The sequence below is a fragment of the Odocoileus virginianus genome, chromosome 17, assembly GCF_023699985.2.
Source record: "Odocoileus virginianus isolate 20LAN1187 ecotype Illinois chromosome 17, Ovbor_1.2, whole genome shotgun sequence".
NCBI classification, from domain to species: domain Eukaryota; kingdom Metazoa; phylum Chordata; class Mammalia; order Artiodactyla; family Cervidae; genus Odocoileus; species Odocoileus virginianus.
The window spans coordinates 11,066,637-11,091,879 of record NC_069690.1 but is presented as its reverse complement, the minus strand read 5'-3'; the positions used below and the strand labels follow the sequence as shown (position 1 = coordinate 11,091,879).

At 37.0% G+C, this 25,243-nt stretch overlaps 1 protein-coding gene across 10 annotated transcripts in view; it reads left to right on the top strand.

The window, feature by feature from the left end:
- BCAS3 (BCAS3 microtubule associated cell migration factor) overlaps positions 1-25,243 on the top strand; it is a 581,826-nt gene that overhangs the window by 252,572 nt on the left and 304,011 nt on the right. For 7 of the 10 annotated variants that reach the window (XM_070478583.1, XM_070478587.1, XM_070478584.1 and 4 more), the window contains exons 17-20: positions 2,893-2,937; positions 12,534-12,658; positions 14,856-15,021; positions 17,809-17,909. In XM_070478583.1, coding sequence (XP_070334684.1) covers positions 2,893-2,937; positions 12,534-12,658; positions 14,856-15,021; positions 17,809-17,909 — 437 coding nt within the window. The remainder of the gene's footprint in view (positions 1-2,892; positions 2,938-12,533; positions 12,659-14,855; positions 15,022-17,808; positions 17,910-25,243) is intronic. The other 3 variants (XM_070478586.1, XM_070478589.1, XM_070478590.1) reach the window with 1 other exon arrangement.

The window sequence follows — 25,243 nt, the reverse complement described above, 5'->3', positions numbered from 1 at the left end:
GTTCTGTAGGTGGGACCGTCAACTGGTCTTTTGAACTGTAGAAACTTAAAGTTTTGTTTCATTTTTGTTTGTTTGATTTTGGGGGTCACTCAGAAGCCGTTTAAGGCATAAAGGACTAAGATAAAACTTTTAAGTTATTTGCAATGAATCAGCATTATTCTAATGTTTGGGTTTTTGTTTTAACTTTTTGTTTTATATTGGAGTATAGCCAATTGACAATGTTGTGATGGCTTCAGGTGGGCAGCAAAAGTACTTAGCCGTGCATATGCATGCATCCATTTCCCCCAAACTCCCTTCCATCCAGGCTGCCTCTTAACACTGAGCAGGCATACTTAGGGAGTTTGGGGTGGACATGTATACACTGCTGCATTTTAAATGGATAACCAGGTTCCATTGGGAGCCCTGTGTTCTGATATCTGGAATGAGGTGGGAGACTTGTCCAGCTTCTGTACAGTCTATGCAAAACAGCAACTCATGCCCAGACATTCCAGATCACAAATGTTTCTGTCAGAATTGTTTGAATTCAGGTGTCTGCCTAAGGAAGAAAATGAGAAGAAGTTGGATAGTACGTGTCAATTATAACTTCTTCATTTAGGCAGTATCTTTGGTAAAGAACCCACCTACAATGCAGGAGACCCCAGTTCGATTCCTGGATCAGGAAGATCTGCTGGAGAAGGGATAGCTACTCACCCCAATATTCTTGGGCTTCCCTTGTGGCTCAGCTGGTAAAGAATCTGCCTGCAATGCAGGAGCCCTGGGTTTGATCTCTGAGTTGGGAAGATCCCCTGGAGAAGGGAAAGGCTACTCACTCCAATATTCTGGCCTGGAGAGTTCCATGGGGTCACAGAGTTGGACACGACTGAGCAGCTTTCACTTTCACTTGTGGGCATGTGGAAATGTTTTGAACCTTCCGTCTTCTGATCATTATTTCATGGCATCACAGTGGCATTGAGAGATTGGTGTCTTCACGTAGTCACAGTTATTTAAATTGGTGTTGGTCAAAGTGCAGGATGAGTTCCAGTAACCTTTTGTTTCTGATGTAATCAGTGAATCATGAAATCAATGGACAGGGGAATCATGGCTAACTTGTTTTTCATTAACGAAATAGAATATAATAAATGTAATTTTGCTCCTGGTTCTTCAAACTTAACATCCTTGTATTATCTAGGAGCTTGTTAGAAATAGAGAATTGAAGGTCCCACCCTACCTACCCTGTCATAATATGCATTCATTGTCACTGTAACTAAATCTCAGAATTAATGTTTACAAAACATTGAAATGGAAATAGTAAAGTTGATTACAAACAAAATCCCTCATATTCATTAAATTATTTCAGTTTGTTGTGTTCAAGTACATATGAGCTTATACTTCAGTACATTTATCCCTTGGTATCCGAGGGGGATCGGTTCCCACTCTGTACTGAAATCTGTGGATGGTCAAGTTCCTTCTATGAAATGGCCTAGTATTTGCATAACCTACACACGTCTATGCATATGCTTTAAATCTTTTCTAAGTTGTAAATAGTTGCTGGTGCATAGTAAGTTTTACCTTTTGGAACTTCCTGGAATTTTTTTTCTGAATATTTTTGATCTGCGGTTGGTTGTAGATATGGGCCCTCTGGATACGGAGGGCCAACTGCATATTTCCATGGGTCACGGTCAAAACAATTTTGAAATGCATTGTTTTAGATGTGAGTGATGAAATCACATCTCTGATTGTGGTCTTATCATGAACTGTGGGAGAGATTTCCTTGCTTTGTATTTGAATCATCTGTCAAGTTTTCTTTTCTAATATGTCTGTCTTCCAATTCAGTTTCTTCTAATATTAATAGTCTCTTGCTTTTCTGTTCTCTTCTTCGTATCTTCTGCACTTCAGTCCTCAGAACTGTACTCAGTGTTGTGTGGCCACTTCACTGGGAGACTGATGCTAATTAGCATGAGTTTTCTTTTTTAATGTTCTTGGCACCAAAGTTGAAGAAGAGAATTACCAAGTTATGCAGTGCTCTTTCTTCCTCAGTTTGTTATGTCTTCCTTCCAAATGTTAGATGCAACAACAGTATTTTGTTCTGGATATAATTAAGTCAGTCTTCTTTCTGTGCAAGTATGCATAGCATGTCCTAAATGCTATGAACAGAATATTAAGAAGAAATATGTAACATGGAAGTCTGCCTTTGTATCCCCAGCTATATTTAAAACAAGCAATTGTGGCTTTAGTTTCCTGTATTCCAACCTAGCCCGGTATAGGCCAGATAGGGGAAGCTAACCTCTTCTGTCATTATTAAGAGAAATGCTGATTTCCTGGAATGTGGCCCTAAAATGGAAGTAAATCATACCACAGACTTGTATTTAGTGTTAGTTCCTTTGACCAGCAGTATGCAGTACAACTTACTGTAATTAAGCAGCTTAGAAAATAGGTTACTTTCTGTGGCTCTGAGACAACTGGTGATCAGCAACAATGCTTATCAAATTTTTATCAAGTCCTCTTTCACTAGTGTTAAACATTTCGTGTCCCACAACCACACATGTGTTGCTACTGGTTCCACTCTTTTCTCCATCCAGTTATTCCATTTAACTTGTACTTTGTTTTAAAGGGCCTCTGAAGTAAATTTTATTTTACCTTAGGAACCCTACAGGGGTGCTCGAGAAAAGGGGGAGAAACAGAGCATTTTGCAATCTGTAACCTTATGAAAATGAAGGGACTTGTTACTACACATCCTTCTGCGCAACGGTTATATCAGACTTGTTAGTACTGACAGCAGAATTGCAAACGATTACTAATTTTTTTTAGCTATTTTATCCATACTCTTTAACAGTATGATCAACATGTATTTGTTAATATTAAATGAATTTTCCTCTAATATTTTTTGTGCATTTTCCCCCCTTTTCCATGAAGGCCTTATCTGTTTGGAGCGGGGTGTTTTTCCATAAAAGCTCCATGGTGAGTCTCAGTTCAGTCCCGCATGCCTAATTCATTTGCTGTACTCTCCAAAAGTGACTCTGTTTTGTCCTTTGTTCAGTTGCATGGCCTGATCACAGATAGATGCACCGAATTACTGAGTCATTGGTAGATGTTGGTATTTAAGCTTGAAAAGATTAGTTTTCTTGGTTTCATTTCATTTCTTGAAAATTCACATTAAAAAAATCATAGAATAATATTTTTTAAAAAGGAAAGGCGAAGAATTCTCTCATAATAATTCTGGTATATTAAGACATGGCCAACACCCACATTTAAAGCTTTTAGTATTATAGTGCTAGAAGATAGAAACTCCCTATATGACATGCTGAACTTCTGAAGACATGATTTATATTGAAATATAAATATATTTAAGTTATACCAAAAATGCCCTATAACTTTTTACTGCATTTTATTTGGTACCAAAGGAAAAAGAGTCAGTTCTGTTTTGAACAGTTGAGGTAGTTAAGGATCTACATGGGGAAATCTGGGTTTTACATACCAACTTCTAAATTCCTTAATAACTTATTTTGAGTTATTAACACCTACCCACTATAACTCATTTACATTCTTATGTAAGAGTGCATAAAATATATAACTTTGTCAGTCTTAGCATGATGATCATAGAAAAGAAACTATTTAATACTTTTATGTAAAGATGTGCAATAGAATGTATTTAGAGCTTGGTGTAATATGTTTAACAAAATAGTTAGAGTCAGAGCTCCAGAATCAGACTGTCTAGGTCTTAAATTCCAGGTCACACACTTACTACCTATATGATCTTGGGCAGTTTTCTAAAGCCTGTCTATGTCTTGTTTTCCTTGTTTCTATTAGAATTACCAGTAGCACCTACCTTATAGGTTCATTATGACGATTCAATGAACCAATGTATAAATTACTTAGAGCAGTGCCTGGCACATAATAAGAGCTCAGTAAATGTTACGTGCCATGCTATGATTTCTTTTCTGGTTTAAGGGGGAAATTCAAGTATTGAGAAGAAGCTTCTTTAAGTTAGATCATGGTTTTGTTGTTTTGTTTTGCTTCTTAGAATGAGTGAGCCCAAGAGACATTTTGGTTAATGTAATTTATATCAATTTTATAAATTTAGTCAGAATACATGTATGTGCAATTCTTATAACTGCTTCTGAGACTTGTTTATACTGTCTTATGGTCCTAGGGAAAAGTCTTAGTCTTTTTTCCTCTTGGACAAAAAGAAACTTAAATAATTTGACACAAACTAATTTCAGTGTTCATACGCTAATAGGAATGTCTGAAAATTTCATTATTGTATTAGAATAGGGTGATAAATCATCATAAAGATTTCCTCTTTAAAATGCAGTATCAAAATTAGTACACAGATTGTGAAACTGTGATAAGCAAATTCAGGGTATACATGAGTAAAAATTCCCTGAAAGTCAATCTTCATTCTTTGTGTTAACTAGATTTTCTTCCAAAAACAAATACGCTACATGGATCTTACTCAGGAGCTTGTAGCAAACAGTGGAGTTTTAAATGCCAGATTCAACATTTGACAAGATTTCTTTGTAGACTCAATTTAGAGTTGAATTCCATCTCGGGGTAAATTTCTCATTTTAAGTACAAAGAAAAGAGCTTTAGTATGTTAATAAAGTTTGAAGTTTTAGCGTAGACATAAAGATGGAATGACAAATGTTGTATGTGAAATAAGAAAAGCCCATGCCTTCAACAGCTTATGTGCTCCTCAAATTTAAGCAAAAGCACTTGTCAACCAGAAATGATTTGAGGTTGAAACAAGATTAAAAGAGCCAGATTAAAGAAAGGGATATATGAAATATAGTAGACTTTTAAATCATTGCCTGTCTTTTAGAAGACTGCTTTGTGGTTTGTTTGATGCTATCGTTAGCTAGCAAGAAACTCGTTTTTAGTCACTTGTACTAGCCTAAAAGATCCTCCTTTAAAATACATCGCTTTACTGGTGGTGCATGTTTTTCCCATTAAGATCTTAATGAAACCTCAAATTAAGGCAGCAAAATGAATATAAATTTGACAACTTCTTCCATGTTGTTTATAAAAAGCTTCTTTGTTTTAAGAGGTTTTACTATTTTTCCATGTTGTTTAGCGTTCAACCTGAGAATGTTTTTATTTACTGTTTTGGAATAAATATTATGTTATGTAAAGTTATTTCTTTATTTCATCAAATTTTTAGGACTTTCAGTATAGGGTAGGATTTGTATTTTGGAAGAATATGAAACTTTTGTAGTTCCTCTTAAAATGTTATATAAATTTCATACAAATTATTTTATTATTTTTATCAAAAGCTGAGATTTTGCTTTTGATCGATCACAATTTCTGCTAATTTCTCCATTCTTTGATAAACTGTTTTAATTGTTGAAATACATGCGGTTTCAGATGAGTCAGTTTATAATAATTTCTTTTCCTTTGACAACCAAATAAGCTTGTTGGAAGGTTAACTATGCAGACCAACTTCAACACTTTAGCCATTTTATACATTCTGAAGATTATGTATTTTCTAGGATTTTGGAATTTAAATGATGGTATAAATGATGTAAAAGAATCACACACATGATATACTTTTTAAATGCAGAAAATTTAAGAGAAATACAGTGAAATTTTAAAAATGGATTTTGCTTTCACTATTACAAATAAGTAATAAGTTGTTATGGAGTTCCTAATCTGCATTTAGTAAACTTTCCTATTTTTTGAATTTCTTACCGAAAGAAAAAATATATGCACAACAGTGTAGACAAAAGGTAGTTCATTTGAATATATCTTTATGGTATATAAGGTTAATTTTAAAGAAGAGTTAAAATTTACATATCAAAGTATATTTAAAGTTTTAATTAGTGCCAAGTTTTCAGTCTGTTTATAAATAGTTAATTTAAGCTAATCTAGTTATTCTGACACTACTGAAAAAAATATAAATTCATTTTCAGAAGGAAAGATTTATATGGAGAGGAGAATCTTATCTGCCAGGTTCAAAGAAAATCTCTTAGATCTTTAAGAATAATTTGTGATAGAATACTTTTAGATACCTGGTTAATATCTTTTTAAAAAATAAAGTACTTTCATTTTCCTTATTAGTTTCTATTTTCGAAAATAAAGCTGAGAGTGAGGGAAACGTCTAAATTCCTTTTGAAAGCCTAATCACAGTGAGGAATATAAAGAAAAGCTTTTTCTCTTTAACACAAGGTATAACACCACTTGTAATTCTTATATAAATATTGTCTAAGATTTGAACTGAAGTATTGACTGTACCCTTGTGATTTAGGGAATGAAAGAAACGGTGCTTCTATCTCAGCTTAGCCCTTTTCCATGCTTGCGTCCTAAATAAGGCCCCAGACCTCATTGTTGCTTTTCATGCCATTCAGATTTACCACTTACATCCTATTTTATAGAACATAGAAAATTATCCAGATGCACATAATTTTGCTATAATTTTAAAGCCTATATCATTAGAGTCTTGCTTTTTTTTCTTGGTCTGTCTGTGGTTAGAGTGTGGAGAAAAAAACAAGCAGAGAAATTTAATATGTTTATCTGATTGAATTACATAATACAGAAGGAGCCAATGGGTAACTTCAATAGTCTTTGTAAATATTTTTAAAGATGTCATCATGTTAATGTCCCTAGAACATCTGATGGCATTAAAAATGATTCTCATTCTGTGGTTAGATGGTTAGGTCTCCCAGAATAAATGACGAAATGTTAAAATCCTGTGTTTCAATTTAGCACCTTATTTGTTGTTGTTTTTTTTTTTTTTTTATCATATATTACTTTTGGTTACATTGTCTCTTGTATTAAGTTTTGTAAATGTGATGTTTTCTGATACGGTGAAGGTTGAATTCATTCTGTAGTCCGTTATGTTTTGCTCACAAGTGAAGGCAAATTTTTCTTTTAATTTTTGACCTTGGAATTATTTATGGCACAGGAGAGTATAGTGCAGGAGTTGTTAATGGATAGGAGTCCCCAGCTCTATCAGTATGTTTTGTATTCATTTGTAACGATGACACAACTGAATTTCTGGACCCCCATATACACATAATTTTTTTTCTATCAACTACTAATTGAATAAATTAGTTAAACAGTGAGAGGCGTTTGTTTTAAACTTGCAGATGTCTTGTAAAAAAATTTTTAATGTCTCTTTCAGAAGATAAAGGGAGATAGATATTGAGAAGAGGAAAGAAAAGAAGGCTAATATTGGAGTGCTTCTCTAAAATGGTTGGAACACCAGTCTATAAATATGCATGAGTTACAAGGCTAGCACTTTTCTGTTTTATTCTTTTCACATATGTATCATTTTTCAATATTTTATCTTTCTGCCAACAAAAGGTGATTTTGCAATAGAAATATTCTGGGTCACTGGGAAAAGTTCAATTCTGCTTCCACCCAATATTCCACCTGATCTTGGTTTTTAAAATTTTAGGATAAAAGGGAAATTGAATCAATGTTAAATTTTCTTCCTTTGGATATTTCATATAGAAAATACTTTATTAATAATAATATTTGCTTTAGATTATATCTCTTTTCTATTTTTCTGAAAATCTTGTACACATATACTACACATATTTAAATTTTCTATTTTGCTTAAATGCCATGGTCATTCCAAAGGTCGATTGATGATAGAACTAACTTGTTATGACTATGTTCACCAAATATGCTAAGTACCCAATACATGGCATTGTGTCATGCAGGGGGTGGCAAGTTATTTTCAGGGAAAAAACTTTTAATATTAAACACAAACTTTTACTAATGTCATTTATGAAGGCCCTATCAGAAGAATAAGAAGAAATGATGAAATATAAGAATAGAAATGATAATTTTTTCGTAATTTTAAGAATATTTCTAACATAAGGTACTTATTCTCTTCAGGAAATAATGAGTTTAAGTAAAATGATACTATATTGATGCATTTTAATCATGTGTTCAGAAACTGAGTTATGTATAACATTAAAGAAGTCTGAGACTTCAGCTTTTGACGTTGAATAATTAGACTGTAAGCCAGTAGACATACATAATATATATTTGCTTGACTAAAGACTAAATTGATTATTATATTACAAAAGTAGCCAACTGGCCCAGTAGCAACTTTTAAAATATATTTAGGATACATAGCTCAGATGCACCATGGACTCTTAAGAAGTGGCATGCTTCTTGTTTTCTGTCTTGTTGCTTCAGTTCAGTTCAGTCGCTCAGTCGTGTCCAACTCTTTGCGACCCCATGGACTGCATCACGCCAGGCCTCCCTGTCCATCACCAACTCCCGGAGTTTCCTCAAACTCATGTCCATTGAGTTGGTGATGCCATCCAACCATCTCATCCTCTGTCATCCCCTTCTCCTCCCTCCTTCAATCTTTCCCAGCATCAGGGTGTTTTCAAATGAGTCAGCTCTTCACATCAGGTGGCCAAAGTATTGGAGTGTCAGCTTCACTCCTGTTGCTTACCACATGATTTAAACATGTGGTATTGGAGTTTCAGCTTCAGTATTGGAGTTTCAGCTTCAATCTTATTGCTTACTACATGATTTAAACAACAAAAATAACTTTCAGGAATTTGCAAAGAACTTTGAATTTGTACATTTTGTACTGTCATTGCTCCTTGATGGTGATTCTAGTAAAAAATTAGTCATACAGTTGACTAATTTTCAAAATATTCAAAAAAATTCTGGAATCTTTTTTCCCCTTCTCTCCTCAGCCTTCCAGCCTCCAGAAACTAACCAATGGAAGTTAAAAGATGCTATTTAATAGTTACTAGAACTTACAGCTCCCTGATAGCAGGTCAGTAAGAAACAAGGGCTCCTTGGTAAAGAATCCACCTGCCAATGCAAGAGACAGAGGAGACATGGGTTTGATCCCTGGGTCAGGATGGTCCCCTGGAGGAGGAAATGGCAACCCACCCTATTATTCTTGCTGGGAAAATCCAAGTCCATGGGGTTGCAAAGAATCGGACATGACTGAGCACACACACAATGGAAATAAAGACTGTGAAGGAACCTTACAAATAGCTGAGAAAAGAAGAGAAGCAAAAGGCAGAGGTGAAAGGGAAAGAAATACCGAACTGAATGTAGAATTCCAGAGAATAGCAAGGAGAGACAAGAAAGCCTTCTTAAATGAACAATGCAAAGAAATAGAGGAAAATAGTAGAATGGAAAGACTAGAGATCGCTTCAAGAAAATTGAAGATACCACAGGAACATTTCATGCAAAGAAGAGCACAATAAAAAACACAAATAGTAAGACTTAACAGAAGCGGAAGAGATGGCAGGGGTACACAGAAGAGCTGTACAAAGAAGGTCTTAACAACCTGGATAACCATGATGGTGTGGTCACTCACATCCTGGAGTGTAATGTCAAGTGGGCCTTAGGAAGCATTACTATGAACAAAGCTGGTGGAGATGACGGAATTCCCACTGAGCTATTTAAAGTCCTGAAAGATGTTGCTGTGAAAGTGCTGCACTCAACATACCAGCAAATTTGGGAAACTCAGCAGTGGCCACAGGTCTGAAGAAAGTCAGTTTTCATTCTAGTCCCAAAGAAGGGCAATGCCAAAGAATGTTCAAACTACCGTACAGTTGAGCTCGTTTCACATGCTAGCAAGGTAATGCTCAAAATCCTTCAAGCCAGGCTTCAACAGTATGTGAAACAAGAACTTCCACATATGTCAGCTGGATTTAGGAAAGGCAGAGGAACCAGAGATAAAATTGCGAACGTCCGTTGGATCATAGAAAAAGCAAGAGAGTTCCAGAGAAACATCTACTTCTTCATTGACTACATGAAAACCTTTGAGTGTGTAGATCACAACAAACTGTGTAAAATTCTTAAAGAGTTGGGAATACCAAACCACCTTACCTGCCTCCTAAGAGGCCTGTATGTAGGTCAAGAAGCAACAGTTAGAACTGGACATGGAACAAAGGGCTGGTTCAGAATTGGAAAAGTACCTCAAGGCTGTATACTGTCACCTTGCTTGTTTAACTTATATGCACAGTAAGCACATCATGCAAAATGCCAGGCTGGATAAATCACAAACTTGGAATCAAGATTGCTGGGAGAAATATCAACAACCTTTGATATGCGGATGATACTACCTGATGGCAGAAAGCAAAGAGGAACTAAAGCACCGAGGAGCTCAAGTGCTTCTTGATGAGGGTGAAAGAGGAGAGTGAAAAATTTGGCTTAAAACTCAGCTTTCAAAAAAACTAAGAGTATTCAGTCCCATCAATTCATGGCAAATAGATGGGAAAAAAGTGGAAGCAGTGACAGATTTTATTTTGGGGGGCTCAAAATCACTGCAGGTGGTGTCTGCAGCCATGGAATTAAAAGATACTTCCTCCTTGGAAGAAAAGTTATGACAACCCTAGGCAGCATTTTAAAAAGCAGAGGCATCGCTTTGCTGACAAAGGTCCATGTAGTTAAAGTTATGGTTTTTAAAAAAAATAAATAAATAAATAAAATACAGTTATGGTTTTCCCAGTAATCATGTATGGATATGAGAGTTAGAGCACAAAGAAGGCTGAGCACCGAAGAATTGATGCTTTCAAATTATAGTGCTGGAGGAGACTCTTGAGAGTCCCTTGGATTGCAGGGAGGTCAGACCAGTCAGTCCTAAAGGAAATCAACCCTGAGTACTCATTGGAAGGACTGATGCTGAAGCTGAAGCTCCAGTACTTTGGCCACCTGATGTGAAGAGCCAACTCATTGGAAAAGATCCTATGCTGGGAAAGATTGAAGGCTAAAGGAGAAGAGGGTGGCAGACCATGAGGTGGTTATATAGTATCACCAACTCAGTGGACGTGAATTGAGCCCACTCCAGGAGACAGTGAAGGACAGAGGCTTGGCGTGCTGCAGTCCATGGGGTCACAAAGAGTTAGACACGACTGAGCGACTGAACAGCAACAGCAATGTTGCAGCTGTGGCAAATGCAGCAAAGATAGGAAATTGTTGGTGGAAACATTCATTTTATCACAGAATCTTGACACACACACAGAGCTATTATTTTATGCCCTGTCAGTGGAAGTCTTTGGTGTTTTAGGCAGGGATGTGATTTTTATGGGTAATAACTTGGAGTGTTTAGAAAATGTTAATGTTGGAAAGAAGAGGCCTTTTCATATATGACAAGGTGCCTCATATGGATTTTGTCAAAGGCAGACACCAAAAGAACCAAGCAGAATGGCTTCTGATCCAGACATTTTGCTCTCCCTACCAGGAAGACATCAAAACAGAGGGCTCAGGAAATCAGATATGTGAGATGTTGTTTCAGGTGTCATAACACCTGGAAACTGAGATTACCAAACTGAAGTCTGATCTTTTAAAAACTTAGTTGAAAACTGTGTGCTATATGGGAGATAGTTAGCGTTAAGAACTAAGATATGGGAAGACTCTGCCCTGATGCTTTCTGCACATTACAAAATCAGGGGTTCTTAAACCTGAGCGGCTGCCAGAATCTCCTGGAGGGTTTGTTAAAACAGATTGTCAGAGTGGGACATGGCTTGAAGATTATTTGCATGTCTAAGAACTTCTCAGTGTCAGGGTCCACACTCTGAGAACATGTGTAATATGGTGATCCTTAAAATAACCCTACAAGGTAGGCATTACCATCATTTTGTTTTATTATTAGTTGCTTGAGCTCTGAGAGGTTAAGTAAAATTAAGTGAAATTCACACAGGTGCTTTTGTACCTGGGATTCAGATTCATATTTTTACCTGACCCCCCAAACCCAGTCTTTCTCCATCTAACCTTGCTTCATTAAAAGACAAAGAGATAAAGGATAATGAGCAAAGGAAAGTAGAAATAATGTCATTTGACATTGGAGACTGGTCCCTGGTGAAATTGCTAAGGAACTTTGGGGCAGACTGTAGAGAGGCGATACAGAATGGAAAGAAGGCAATAGGTTGTTATCAGAAGTTGATTGTACTAGAAGCTGGAAGCGGATTTGGGGAAAACGGAGGAAAGCTTGTACTTTTCTATGGTAGTTACCTGAAGTAGCAGAAGTTACTTAATGCATTCTTAAACATTAGAAGAAACAGAACAAAAATCGACCTCATTTCACAAATCCACAAAGAAAAAGTAAGAATAGGAAGATCAGTGATTATAATTGCATTAGATCGTTAGATCTCCCCAGACGTTGCCTAACCATACACCGCATGCGGCTGCGAGCATTGTCAGAGTTCCATTCTGTATCATCTCGTGTTTTCATACATGCTGTCTCCACTCAACTGTATTGTCAGTCTCATGTTTTATATTTAAGATGAAATGATAAGCTATTCTATTGTTATGAGAAGTTTATGCTGGTTTTATTGTTCCACTCTGAAATATCCAGGGAAATATTACCCACTTCAAATAAGTTGACTTGGATTTTAGCAGCACATTCTTCAAAAAGAAATCAATTCTTCTTGGTCTTATAAGTTGCTATTCTGATAATACCCTGGAACTTTGAACTAGTTTTGCTGCCGATCACAGTCTCACAACCTCCAGTTCTCCTTAAGACAAAATGCATGTCTACATAGGGCAGAATTTTAAGGGAAATATGTCATTATCTTGAGGACTGTGATTTCATCTTGGTAATTTATTTTTCTATAATTTTATCTTTTAAGCAAAGTTAAACCACCTCCACAAATTTCACCCAGCAAATCAGTGGGCGGAGAATTTTGTGTGGCAGCAACGTTTGGGACATCCCGATCGTGGTTTGCAAATAATGCAGGTCTGAAAAGAGAAAAAGGTATGTGTTTTTACTGATGTTAAACTTACCATATGTAATTTGTGTTTCTTGAAGAAAACTCATAATAGTTCTCTTTGAATAAGCTTCAGCCCAATAATAGAGTTCCCCCCACTCAGTTAACATTGTCTTTCCTAAACCACTCAAGTCTCGTCAACAGGAAAGGCTGTCCTCTCACTATAAATGTGATATAAATTGCCCACTGAGTGTTTTTATTTTGTTTTGCTGGTGACAATACACAGGTGCCCTCAAAGTTGTCAGGCCCATATCGTTATATGTAGCTTTTACATTCTTCTCAAACAATTTTCATGCCATTGTCTATGAAGTGTAGAGAGGAAAAATGCTGTTATGCCTATTTTAGAGATGAAGAATTTGATTTTAGTGAGTTTAAGTAATTTAGCTGAAAATGCTAGTTAGTAGGCAATGGTATCAGTTTGAATCCAGGTTTTCTGATACATCTCTAAGAATAATCAACAACAGCTCTGCCATGTTATAAATTAAGATATAAAAGCAGGCTCCCACTCAGAAATAAGAATCATCTTTTATGGTAACCAGTGTCCCTTTGAACTTATATAGTATTGTTGTTTTTTTAAATCCCTTCTTTGACCACCAGAATCAGCTTACAGAAATACTGTTTATGATCCCTTATTGTTCTTATGTAGAAAAGAGTGCCTACTTTCCTGGACCAAGTGTTTCATTTTGAAAGTTAAAAATTTCCTCTTATTATTGTGATCCTATTGAAGTAGGTCAGAAACTGAATTGTTAGTGAAGCCCTCTTCTGATGAGTTCCACAGGCTGTATTGTTCTTGGCAAAACGGCTGTCCTTGACGCTTAATACTGGCAGTCAGACATCAGCTCTTTCCCTCGTTATCGCCTTTCCGTGGCCCTTTCCTTGGAAATAGGATCCCAGGCACAGCAGGCTCTTTACCTAAGCGGGCGAGGATACAGTGGAGTAGGCAAGCCTTCCATTTTCTTATCCCATCTTTATTTTTTTGTTACCTCCTTTGCTTTAATGATGCTATCGAAATGACTTTTTGTTGCCAGTTAAACCCTCTGTGAAGCTCCATTTCAAATGCTTCTCGCTTCTGTTCTGATTACCCTTTTAGCTTGCTACTCCTTTGTGTCCCACTGACTGGTCATTGGCCATGTTCTCAAATCAGCTGTAATTGAGTCCTTTGGCAGAGAGATAAGGTGACCCACCCAGCACTCATGAGGGATTTTATGTGCTCCTAGGTTTACTGTAAAACCCAAGATAGAGGACTAAACCTGTCTTGGTAATGAGGACATGTGTACTTGTTATAAAGTCATTTGATTAGATCCATACTCAGCACCTGACCTCAAAGCATGACTGCTGTTCGTTTACTGTGGGGGCCAGTGAGCCCACCGAGAGCAACGAAGGGAGAAGCTTTGGGGGAGGAGGACTTGCTCCTGTTTTTCATTGTTTGTTTGTTTTAATCCAGAAATTTAAAGGAGAAACTTTTCTGAGAGGGAGTATGTGAGAAGTTCGGCTGATTCAGACAGTCTCTCACGCAGTTGAGTGGGTACCTCTGATATAGCTAAATCTTAGTCTCTACAGGGTTCCTTTTCTGTCAGTCCTCCCCTCTCTCACCTGGTATTCATTTTGCATGTTGTGGGACAAATTACTATACTGTAGGCAAATGCAAAAGATTGTATAGTATTGTTTCAGCATACTAGAATTTTGAATATATTTGTGTCATTCTTGAAATAAATTGCTTAAAGATTTAAAAATGTTTTGATAGCAAAGACCTTTTCATGTTCATTGTTGTTGTTGTGCTCAGACGCTAAGTCATATCTGACTCTTTGAGACCCCATGGACTGTAGTAACCCACCAGGCTTCTCTCCATGGGATTTGCCAGGCAAGAATACTGGAGTGGGTTGCCATTTCCACCTCCAGGGGATCTTCCCGACCCAGGTATCGAACCTGCACCTCCTGCGTCTCTTGCATTGCAGACATATTCTTTACCTGCTGAGTCATCGAAGAAGCCCTTCATACTTATTAGCATCTACTTATAAGAGATAACCTTTAGACAAGGAGCGGGCACCATGTGAAAAAGTTTCTGCCTTCTTATTTTCGCAGCCAGCCTCAGGAACAGATTGAAGGGTCAGTGACTTGTAAAAATGAAGCTCTTGTCCTTTTATGCCGTTATCGCATATCCAGTGTCTGTTTTTCTGTTTGTAGATCAGTCCAAACAGGTGGTGGTTGAGTCCCTCTACATCATCAGCTGTTACGGGACTTTAGTGGAGCACGTGATGGAGCCACGGCCGCTGAGCACCGCCCCCAAGGTCAGCGATGACACCCCGCTGGAGATGATGACATCTCCCCGAGCCAGCTGGACTCTGGTCAGGTAGTATCTCTTTTTGTTTTTTATTAAAAAAAAAAAAAAACTCAACTTTGTTGAGGTATAAAAGATTAAAAGTGTACAATTTGATAAGATTTGACGTATGTATACAGCTGTGAAACATCACCATGATTAACAGTATATATACATTGTTGTTTAGTTGCTAAGTCATGTCCAACTCTTCGTGATCCCATGGACAGTAGCCCCGCCAGGCTTCTCTGTCCATGGGATTTCCCAGGCAAGAGTACTGGAGTGGGTTGCCATTTCCTTCTCTAGGGGATCTTCCCGACTCAGGGATCAAACCTGTGTCTCCCATATCTTCTGCATTGCAAGCAGATTCTTTTACCACTGTGCTATCTGTGAAGCTCTACATTATGATTATATTCTTACCTCAGACATTCTCTTATGCCTCTTTGTAATCTTTCCTCTTGCCCCTCTTCATTCCTACTTCACCCACTGAGCCCTAGGCAACCACTGGTCTGCTCTCTGTCACTGTAGGTCAGTTTATTAATTTCTAAAATTTTATATAGAATCACAGTGGATACTCTTTTTGTCTTCTTTCTCCCAGCAAAATTATTTTGATTTATCCCTCTTATTATCTAGTCAAAGCTGTGATTTTTCCAGTAGTCACGTATGGATGTGAGAGTTGGATCATAAGGAAGGCTGAGCACCAAAGAATTGATGCTTTTGAACTGTGGTGTTGGAAAAGACTGTTGAGAGTCCCTTGGACTGCAAGGAGATCAAACTAGTCAATCCTAAAGAAAATCAACCCTGAATATTCACTGGGAAGACTAATGCTGAAACTGAAGCTTCATTACTTTGGCTACATGATGCAAAGAATTGACTCATTGGAAAAGACCCTCGTTGCTGGGAAAGATGGACGGCAAGAGAAGAGGGGGTGACTGAGGATGAGATGGTTGAATGGCATCACGGACTCAGTGGACATGAGTCTGAGCAAACTCCGGGAGGTAGTGAAGGACAGGGTAGCCTGGTGTGCTATAGTCCGTGGGATCGCAAAGAGTTGGATGCAACTGAGTGACTGAACAAAAATGCCTCTTGTTGCATTTTCTTATAATTCATTCCTTTTTTAATTGAGATATAATTTATATGTAATGCGTATAATACAATTCTGTCACCTAAAGTGAATTTTCTCTGGGTTGTGCACCCACCACCACAGTTAGTTTTTTGGGGGTGGTGGGGTCTTCGTTGCAGCACAAGGGCTTCTCTTGTTCCGGTGCATGGGCCTGGCTGCCCTGCAGCCTGCTGGATCTTAGTTCCCGAACCAGGGATCGAACCCACATCCCCTGCACTGGAAGATGGATTCTTAACCGCTGGAATACCACAGTCAGTTTTCATCACCCTCCAATGAAACCCCGTATCTGTTAGCAGTCACTCCCCTCCAACCATTTTTCTTCAACCCTTCAGCCCTAGGCAACACCATTTTACCTCGTGTCTTTGGATTTGCCTACTCTGGACATTTCACATAAATGGAGTCATACAAAATGTGACCTGTTGCATCTGACTTCCTTCGCTTAGTGCAGTGTTTTTAATGCCCAGCGATGTTAAGCATGTAGTGGAACTTCATTCCTTTTTTCATGGCCAAGTGATTTATATGGATATACCACATTTTGTTTATCCATTTATCAGTTGATGGACATTGCCACTGTTTAGCTGTCAAGAATTATGCTCCTAAGAATATTAGCCAAGTAAATAAATGTTAAAATAATAATAATAAATAAAGTGATTCCCCAAGATAAAATGGCTCATCACTGTAAAAATGTTTATTAAAATCAGAGTCCTCCTTGAGAGTACATAGTCATTAGAATTTTTATAATCTAGTGTAAAGAGGGAGAAATAAGATACAGGACAAAACCCAGTCCATATAGTGTATACTGGTACAGGAGAGACAGAAAATTGGTCCTGATGTGTGTGGAAGTATTAGTTGCTCAGTTGTGTCTGACTTTGAGACCCCATGGACTGTAGCCTCTCTGTCCATGGGATTACCCAGCAAGAATACTGGAGTGGGTTGCCATCGCCTGCTCCAGGGGATCTTCCTGACCCGGGATCAAACCTGTGTTTCCTGCATTTTAGGCAGATTCTTTACTGCCTGAGCCATCAGGGAAGCTATGTATGGAAGGAAGCAGACAAAAATGGATATGAAAATCATCTCTCTCTTTTTGACATTTAAAAATATTCTTGTATTGATTTTTGGCGGCTCTAGCACTCTTTCCTACTACTTGACTGCACTGGATTGACCTGATCAATATATTATGTGTCAAGCTATTTAGGAGTGGGCAGATCTAATTAAAATTAGTGCACCATCATTGAAATAAGTGGCTTATTTTGGAACTCATGCTAATCAGGTCTTTAATAAGTCTAGCATTAACTGTGTTTTCTTAACCATATTTTCTGCTTTATTTTATTTTAAAATGTAAATATATTCTAAGAATAGAGGGCGCTAACAATTGTCAGAAATTGGGTAAAAATTAGTTGTGGCATTCGAGTTTCACACTTCCTCTCTGTTCAGTGTTTTGAGTGTCTTGTCTATTATGTTGGAGGGTCGTCTGCTATTAAACTAATATTGACTCTATGTAATTTGTATGACTCATTGCCACCTTTTTATTCTTCCTAAGCAGATGGCTTTGTGTTTCAGGTTTCAGCACTCCAGCAAGTTCATTTTAATGATTAAAATGATAGTGTGAGTTTATATCAGTGTCTATAACTGGTGACAGTGATGATTTTGTATTCCATCTATTAAGCCTGAATCTTAATAATCTTCTGTTATTTCCTTAGAACTCCTCAATGGAATGAATTGCAGCCACCATTTAACGCAAACCACCCTCTGCTCCTCGCTGCAGATGCAGTGCAGTATTATCAGTTCCTGCTTGCTGGCTGTGAGTAGTTCTTAATTTTTTCCTTCCATACACTATTTTGAGCTTTCATCTTAAAATGCTGACTTTTAATGCAACCATGCATATTACAGTGGTAATATGGCCAGAGGCCATAAACAATCTGATGGAGGCAAGGAAGATATTTAATACAATACCTTATAAGCTTTAGCACACATTAATTGTGCCTCTGGATGTTCATGTTCTCTGGTCATGACATATACCCTTACTTTTATATAAATTGATAGAGAGTATCTGGTGGGTATTCTCAAAATTTTTTTTAAAAAATAAGGATTCTAGGATATAATAAAGTTTCATAAAATTGGAATCTATTTCTGACATAAAAAAAGTTACACACTTTTTGCTGTGGAAATTGTATTAGCAGGCTTTTTGCTTTGTAGGATTTTTTTTTGCAACATTGAAGTAGTGATTGCAGCTCCATAAGGATTTTGTTTACTTTTGATCTGGGTTCTTTTTTTACTTAAGGAGGAGAAAGTATACATTGAACTAGAAACAGCCTTCTTTGTAGGTGAGACCGGAAAAGATAATTTAATATTTATTATCCAGCTTACGGTCATAGAATTAAAAATTCTTTACAATTATAATGCAATTCTGTCAAATTCACTGAATCCTTAATTTAACTGGATGGCTCTGAGTACTGTATGCTTTTAGGAAATTTTCTGTAAATCAACACTGACATGTTTTTAATAGAGTTTTGTTCTGTCAGATTTATTTTCTTGCCTGGTTGTATTATGCAGTATGAAGTAAAAAATTTGCAAAACAGTTTTTATGTTTATAATGTGTTATATGTTATACTAGAAACAGAGGAAGTGTACTGACTTTGCACTAATGTTATGATGCTCCATAATTGTAACAAATAATTGGTGGTTTCATTTCTCTCACATGATTAAATTCACTGATTCTTCCAGCATGTATTTATTGAATGACATCTCTGTGTCAGTAGCTCGTGGTTTAAATGAGAGTAGTATGTTGCTTCCATCCTCAGTGAATTCAGTATCTAATTTAGGAGACAGATGTTTTATCAAAACACAGAAGAAAGTGAGACAGGTCATCAGTGAAGGGTTACACATGGAATTGTGAAGGCAATGGCTTAAGTTGCTAAACTGTTTACAGAGGGATAGTAGGTAAGTGGTTTTCTGGTTTAAGAAGCAGAGTATGTAAAAGTTCTTAGGTTCTAGGTTATCTCAGCATATATTTAACTCTATCGTATGACTTGGAAAAAACATATATTGATATATAATGCCAATGTTTATAAGAACATTTTCCCATACCTCTCTACAGAGGTAAAAATAGTTAATTGTTGAATTAAGTATAGTTGACTATTTCAGCATTAATACCAGGTTTCTTTGTTTAGTTATTTTGTGATATACTTTTTATTGATTTGTTTTTGGCTGCACTGGGTCTGCACCGCTGCAGGTGGGCTTTCCCTAGCTGAGATGAGCAGGGGCCACTCTCTATAGCTGTGTGCAGGTTTCTCGTTGCAGCGGCTTCTCTCGTTGCAGAGAGTGGGCTCTAGGGCATGCTGGTGCCCTAGTGGCTGTGGCACATGGAGTCTTCCCAGACCAGGGGTTGAACTCATGTTCCCTCATTGGCAGGTAGACTTTTTTACCACTGGACCACCAGGAAAGTCCTCTTTAGTTATGTTGACAGGTCTGTTACAGTAGACAAACAGTAGCAAGTTCCAAATATGTAGAAAAAGATACGGGCCAAAAAAAAAATGCAGCTATCTCTATTCCTTGACTTATTTGTTCCAGTGAGTTAAGCTAACTTTATTTTAACAGCTCTAAACACCTTTGTCCAGTTCTTAGAGCTACAAAACCCCCCAGGTGCAGGCTGAAGAACCACCACTGTAGCCCAAGCTGTCAGTCGTTTTCAAACATTGCAGCAACACCGCGGGAATTTCCCCTTAGGAAGAACACCCTGGCAGTGTTGGAGAAGAGGTTCAGAAGTAGGGAAGAGGTGTGGCCACTACGTGATACTAGAGCAGGACGGGAGGCTGTTAATTAAGGCTTTTACAGAGAAGAGAGAATAAACCTGTGAGACGTTGCTCAGCTGGACTAGAACAAAATCAGGCAATTTGGAAAAGTCACTGGTGATTGTTTGATTTCTGAATAAAATATGTAATATAATGCATGTCATGTTAGATGTTTTGAATTCCAGATGGACTAGCATAGGAAATAAGGATGAAAAGGCCAAGTTTCTAGTTCCAGACTACCTCTCATTAACTTGATAAGTATAAAGTATCAGTAATAATACTTGCTGTTAAAAATATAATCAACTCAAAGCCACCAGATAGTATTATGATGGATGTGTGTGTGTGCATATGTATACATATGCTTACATAGAAAGAAACGTTCTGTCAGTGCAGTGATGCTCAGCATCATTCTGAACCTTTCTTTCTTATTTCAGAAATAAATAAGAAATATTTTCAATTAACAGACTTCAGGGACTTAACAATGGAATACCTATTCTGAATCTGTAATCTTGACCTTGTTGCCAGATCAGTTGTCTAAGTGACAGACTTCATATGTGTGTCCTGTGTCTCAGTTACATAATTGTTATGTTTCCTCTTATCTAGTGAAATGTTACTATAGATGTAACTTAATTTAAAAAACACCTCAGAAATAGGTAATTCTGTAATAATTATTATACTACTTCTTTACATTGGCAGCAGAGACACAGATTTAGCCTGAATTTTGAAGTCACATTTTCTTACATAAAGAAAGGCTATTGGGGGACATCCCTGGTAGTCCAGGGGTTAAGAATCTGCCTTGCAATTCAGGGAACATAGGTTTGATCCCTGGTTGAGGAAGTAAGATCCCATATGCCGCAGAGCAGCTAAGCCCACAATACCGAAATTACTGAGTCTGCACTTCACAACCATAGTCTGTGTGCCGCAATGAAAGATCTAGAATTTACACAAAGATCCCACCTGCCACAGTGCAGCCGAATAAATTTTTTTTTTTTTTAAAGAAAAAAGCTATTCGATTGAGAGTCCTGGACAAACTAGTATATTTCATGACTAAAGAAATTAAACGTTCAGAACATGGACATCTGCATCAGAGGAGTAAAAGTCGAAATATAATTGGTTAAAGCAATGCTGGAGCCGGTTTAGAGAGAATACCTTTACCTGCCCATCTGTTGAGCCCTTTATGCAGTTTAGAACCTCCTGAAGAAGACTTTCTTACTACCTTCTTGCTTTCTCTCCATTTACCTTACTGAAACCATTTGAAAAGATGATATTGTACCTGGTGGCAGGAAGTTTTTGTTTTACTTGACCATGTTGAAAATCTGCAGACTATTCATAATGTAGTACTGAAAGTATCTTCAAATATAATTATTTGGAGTAAAACTGTAATGCAAACTTCACTAGTGTCGCCAGCATTTTCTTTGGTTGTGTCTGAATCTGTGGATCAAGTGAAGTAGACTTGTACAAACTCCGGAAGTTGTAATAATACTCAGCAAAGGATGATGTAAATGGAAATGCAAAAGACACTTTGTTGCAGGGAGAAGAGACTAGGAGAGCAGGATGTTTAGCAAGGAATCCCCACCTCCCCTTCCAGCCCAGTAATCATAACAAGTACACTGCTAGTTGATAAACAAAAGTTCTGCATATGTGGCCTCAGGGTCACTGGTGGGCAGGGAAAGGGAAGCGTGCCTGAACATTAAAGATTTCTTACCTAAATATAGTGAAGTAAGTGAAAACTCCAAATTTTATATTCCTAACTCTAGTCACGTTTACTACCCATACTAATTGAGTGGAATGATTCAAAATTGAGCAATTTTGATATATGAATTGACTCATATGAGCCTGCCCCTTACAAGGTCAGTCTGGAGGTGGAATTTACTTCTTTGTTATTAGGGTGAGCCATACAAAATTGCTGTTTAGAATAAGCCCAAAAAGTCATACGGCTTGAGTAGATTGATTAGTTTATGTGTGTAGAGAAGATATGCAGATGGTAGTCTAATTTTGCTATCTAGCTCAGTGAGAATAAAAGTTAAGAATCTAATATTAAAAAAAAGTTTTGCCTGGGTCATAAGAAATCTTGGGAATTGTTTATAAAAAGATTACAGTAGTGATGATTAGTGATTTTTGTGGTAATAGAATTTTTTTTTCCTTCAGGAAAAATGCATAACTGTAGTTACCTTTTCTAAAATAGACATTTTATTTCAGTGTATTCCTTTGCCAAAAACAAAGACGAGACTAACAGATATCAACCAGCTTTGAATGTGATCCCAAAATAGATAATACTTTTTCTTTAGTCTGTTTCCGAGCTTCCCAAATTGTAAATTAAAAACAGGGTTTATGGAGTTAAACTGGGGAAGTTTTATTTGGGCAGAAAATAATGTTTCCTCCTTTTCTTTCAGGTGATTTGGCAGCAGCAGTATTTTTAAGTTGCTGACATTAACTAGCTTTGCTGGGGATGGGTCAGGCTTTGAACTTCTAAGATAATCCATGGATATGTGAGAAGTTCCTCCCTAAGTTTACCGAGTTTTCTTTGTTAAATGGTAACAAAGGATCATGCAAAGGAAATATAGCTTTGATATACACTGAAAATGGCTATGGCGTATATATGGGGTTTTTGTTAATTATTTAACTATCTTTCAAATATAATTGACAAAATATTGACAAAAATTGACAAAACACAAAAATAGTGTGAATGTCCTGTGGTCTTTAAAACACACGTGTGTGTGGCAGCAGTAGTGTACAAACCGGGAGAGTGGGAAACGGAACTCACTGTTGTAAGGTTTTATTCAGTGTGTGCCTTCAACATCACTTGGAGGCAAACTATGTTGTTAAAGATGTATGATGAAATAAAAAACAAACCTAAGTGCTGAAAAAAGGAAGTAAAGTGTTAAGAATAAGCAAGTTGATGTAACTCTAAGCAACATCAGTAACTCATGTTAGTTATAAATGGCCTAAATGCTGGACAAGTCAGAGATTGTCAAGTTGGGTCAAAAAATAAAACCCAGTTATATGCTGCTTAGGAGAAACTCACTTTTTTTAATCAATGTTTTTTTATTGATATATAGTCGATTTTTATTGACATGTATTTTCTGTAGTCCATGGGGTTGCAGAGTCAGATACGACTTAGCAACCGAAGAACTGCAACAGCTGTTGCTTTATAATGTTGTGTTAATTTCTGCTTTATAGCAGAGGGATTTGGTTATATTGATACATGTATATACACATTCTTTTTTAAAATATTCTTTTTCATTATGATTTATTATGGGATCCTCAATATAGTTCTCTGTGCTCTCGAGTAAGACCTTGTTGTTTACCCGTTTCATATATAAAAGCTTACATCTGCTAACCCCAAACTCATACTCCATTCCTACCTCAGTCCCCACCCCCTTGGCAACCACTAGTCTGGGAAAGCCCACTTTATTTTTTTTTTTTCTTTTCATTTATTTTTATTAGTTGGAGGCTAATTACTTCACAACATTTCAGTGGTTTTTGTCATACACTGACATGAATCAGCCATGGATTTACATGTATTCCCCATCCCGATCCCCCCTCCCACTTCCCTCTCCACCCGATTCCTCTGGGTCTTCCCAGTGCACCAGGCCCGAGCACTTGTCTCATGCATCCAACCTGGGCTGGTGATCTGTTTCACTATAGATAATGTACATGCTGTTCAGAAAGCCCACTTTAAACTCTCACTTGTTACATTCATGTTAGAAGTAGAGCGCTCCACCCAACAACAGTAGAGTGTGCATTCTTTTCAAGTGCACAAGGAACACTGACAAATACAGACCTTCTTCCAGGCCATAAAACAAGTCTCAATAAATTTAAAAGCTTTCAAGTTATACAAAGTATATATATTCTGGGACCACAATGGAATTAAATAAGAAATGATTAACAGATCTCAGGAAAATCTACAAATATATGGAAAGTAAACAATACACTTCTACATGATACATGGTTCATAGGAGAAATCAAAAGGGAAATTAGGATATTTTTAGCTGAATGAAAATAAAAACAGAACACATCCCTATCTTAGACTACTATTCAGGGAGAAAAAAATAGTATGTTGAAGTATAAATACATGCCACAAGTTGGATGATTCTCAAGGGCATCCTGTAGAGAGACAGTATGAGGGAGGGTTGAATATGACCATGAAGAATTCAATAGATCTTTGATGGAACATTTCTGTATCTTGACTGGAGCTGAGGTTATACAGATAAACGTGTGTGATAAAATGGAATAGAATTACATATAAACACCCCCTCACACTCTCACCACAAAATAAGTGTATGTAAAATTGTATGTGTAAAACTAGTGTGATCTGATTAAGGTCGCTGGATTGTACCGATGATACTTTCCTGGTTTTGAAACTAGGTGAAGGGTGTGCAGACCTTCGTTGTACTATTTTAGCAACTTGATAGGAATCTATAGTTATTTAAAAATAAAAACTTTGGAGAAAAAATGAAAAATTTGTGGGATGGCACTAAAACGGTAGTCAGGGTGAAATTCATAGAACTAAATGCCCATGTTAGAACATGAAATCAGTGGTGTCAGCTTTCGTATTCGGAAACTAGCAAAAGTAGAGTGAATTATAGGACAGGAAAGGAAATAGTTAAAGATCAGAGTGGAAAAGTAATTAAATTATAAAATTGTGGTATGGGGTTCTTCTCCTTGGAGATTCTTTGATTTGTGGGATTTTAGTTTTCATTAGATTTGAAAATTTTAATGCAGTTATATCTTCAATTTTTTTCTATCATTCCTCTTTGCTCCTTTTCTGACTGCAATTATATATATGTTCACAACTTGATATTTTCCCAACTCACTGATTCTTTGCTCAGTTAAAAAATTCTCTTTCCCTCTCTCTGATTTTGTATAGTTTGTATTTCTGTGTATTTATATATCTATATTGTCATCTCTTCTGCTCTGTCTAGTGTGCTATTTTGTTTAACACATTTGTCATTTCAGATACCATATTTTTCATCCAGTGCCATCTGGGTGTTCTTTCATATCTTTCATTTCTTTCTTCATCATGTACATATTTGAACATATAGAACATTTATTTTGTAACAGTTGCTTTAGAATCCTGCTGTGTTCTTTTCACCCTGCTATTGTTGGGGGGCTTTTCTGTTGGCTGATGTTTTTCTTCTTGGTGTGCCTTCCTGCTTCTGTGTCTACCTAATGATTTCTGATAGGATGCTGGGCAGTTTTAGTTTCACATTACTGACTAGTGGATTATTCTCTATTCCTGAGAGGTACTCAAGCTGTTGTTGTTGGTGTTCAGTCACTAAGTTGTGTTTGACTCTTTGTGACCCCATGGACTGCAGCTCACCAGGTCTCTCTGTCCATCACC